This window comes from Hippocampus comes, unplaced genomic scaffold (genome assembly GCF_001891065.2).
Source record: "Hippocampus comes isolate QL1 unplaced genomic scaffold, H_comes_QL1_v1.1 C16726588, whole genome shotgun sequence".
NCBI classification, from domain to species: domain Eukaryota; kingdom Metazoa; phylum Chordata; class Actinopteri; order Syngnathiformes; family Syngnathidae; genus Hippocampus; species Hippocampus comes.
Window position 1 is genome coordinate 1 of NW_017837626.1, and position 753 is coordinate 753.

The following is a 753-nucleotide window of genomic DNA, read 5'->3' on the forward strand; positions in this document are numbered from 1 at the left end:
GAAAAAAACAATTCCAACTACGATGAAAAATCCCAAATTATTATAACCGTGATTCCAAATGGATAAAAAAAAAAGCAAAATGCTGTCGTCAATTCATCAGACTACTCCTGCTGGCTTTTTACAGAATCGAGACAATGAGCTCACGTGCCTCTAGAATTTTCTTCAGCTTCTGTGATGACTTGATGGACACCGACGCCGCAATGACCGCATGGAGTTGCTGCGAGGAAGCAGAAGAAAGCGCATTCAAAGGGCCGCGACCGTTTGAGTGGAGCCGCGGCAAACCAAAGCGCTCGTACCGGCGTGAGCATCTGGATGCTCTCCGCGAAGTTGCCGACGAAGGCCATGATGGTCATCTTCTGCATGAGCCGCTCGATCTTGCTGAACTGCATCATGAAGCGGTCCTCGTCAGTCAGGCTCTCCAGCGGCTTGCGCTCCTTCTCGAACTGGCGCAGGGTCTTCACCTCGTTCTCGGTGGGCTGGAAGCGCATGAGGCACTCCACGAAGTCCACGGGCAGAGTGCGCAGGTCGAAGCTGAGAGTCGGCAGAGCAACGATGGGGTCAGCTCACATTTGACCACTTGGCTTTTGTCTTACTGCTTTGTGCGTGAAATCAGCAAGCATCTTTTGTCGACTCTCGAGCCACATCAGTATAATGGCCCTGGATTCAACCAAGCGGAACTCAAGGGAAAATGTATCCCGTATTTTCCGCACTATAAGGCACTCGGGCGAATAAGGCGCATCTTCAATGAATGGC

The 753-nt window shown here is 51.1% G+C and overlaps 1 protein-coding gene across 1 annotated transcript; it reads right to left on the reverse strand.

Annotated features, from left to right (window-relative positions):
* Positions 1 to 97: 97 nt before the first annotated feature.
* LOC109509009 (formin-like protein 2) lies at positions 98 to 555 on the reverse strand. Its single transcript, XM_019858946.1, has 2 exons — positions 297 to 555; positions 98 to 217 (listed from the first exon to the last, which is right to left on the reverse strand). The coding sequence occupies exons 1-2, from the start codon at positions 486 to 488 to the stop codon at positions 119 to 121; spliced, it is 291 nt and encodes a 96-aa protein (XP_019714505.1). The 5' UTR covers positions 489 to 555; the 3' UTR covers positions 98 to 118.
* Positions 556 to 753: the final 198 nt, after the last annotated feature.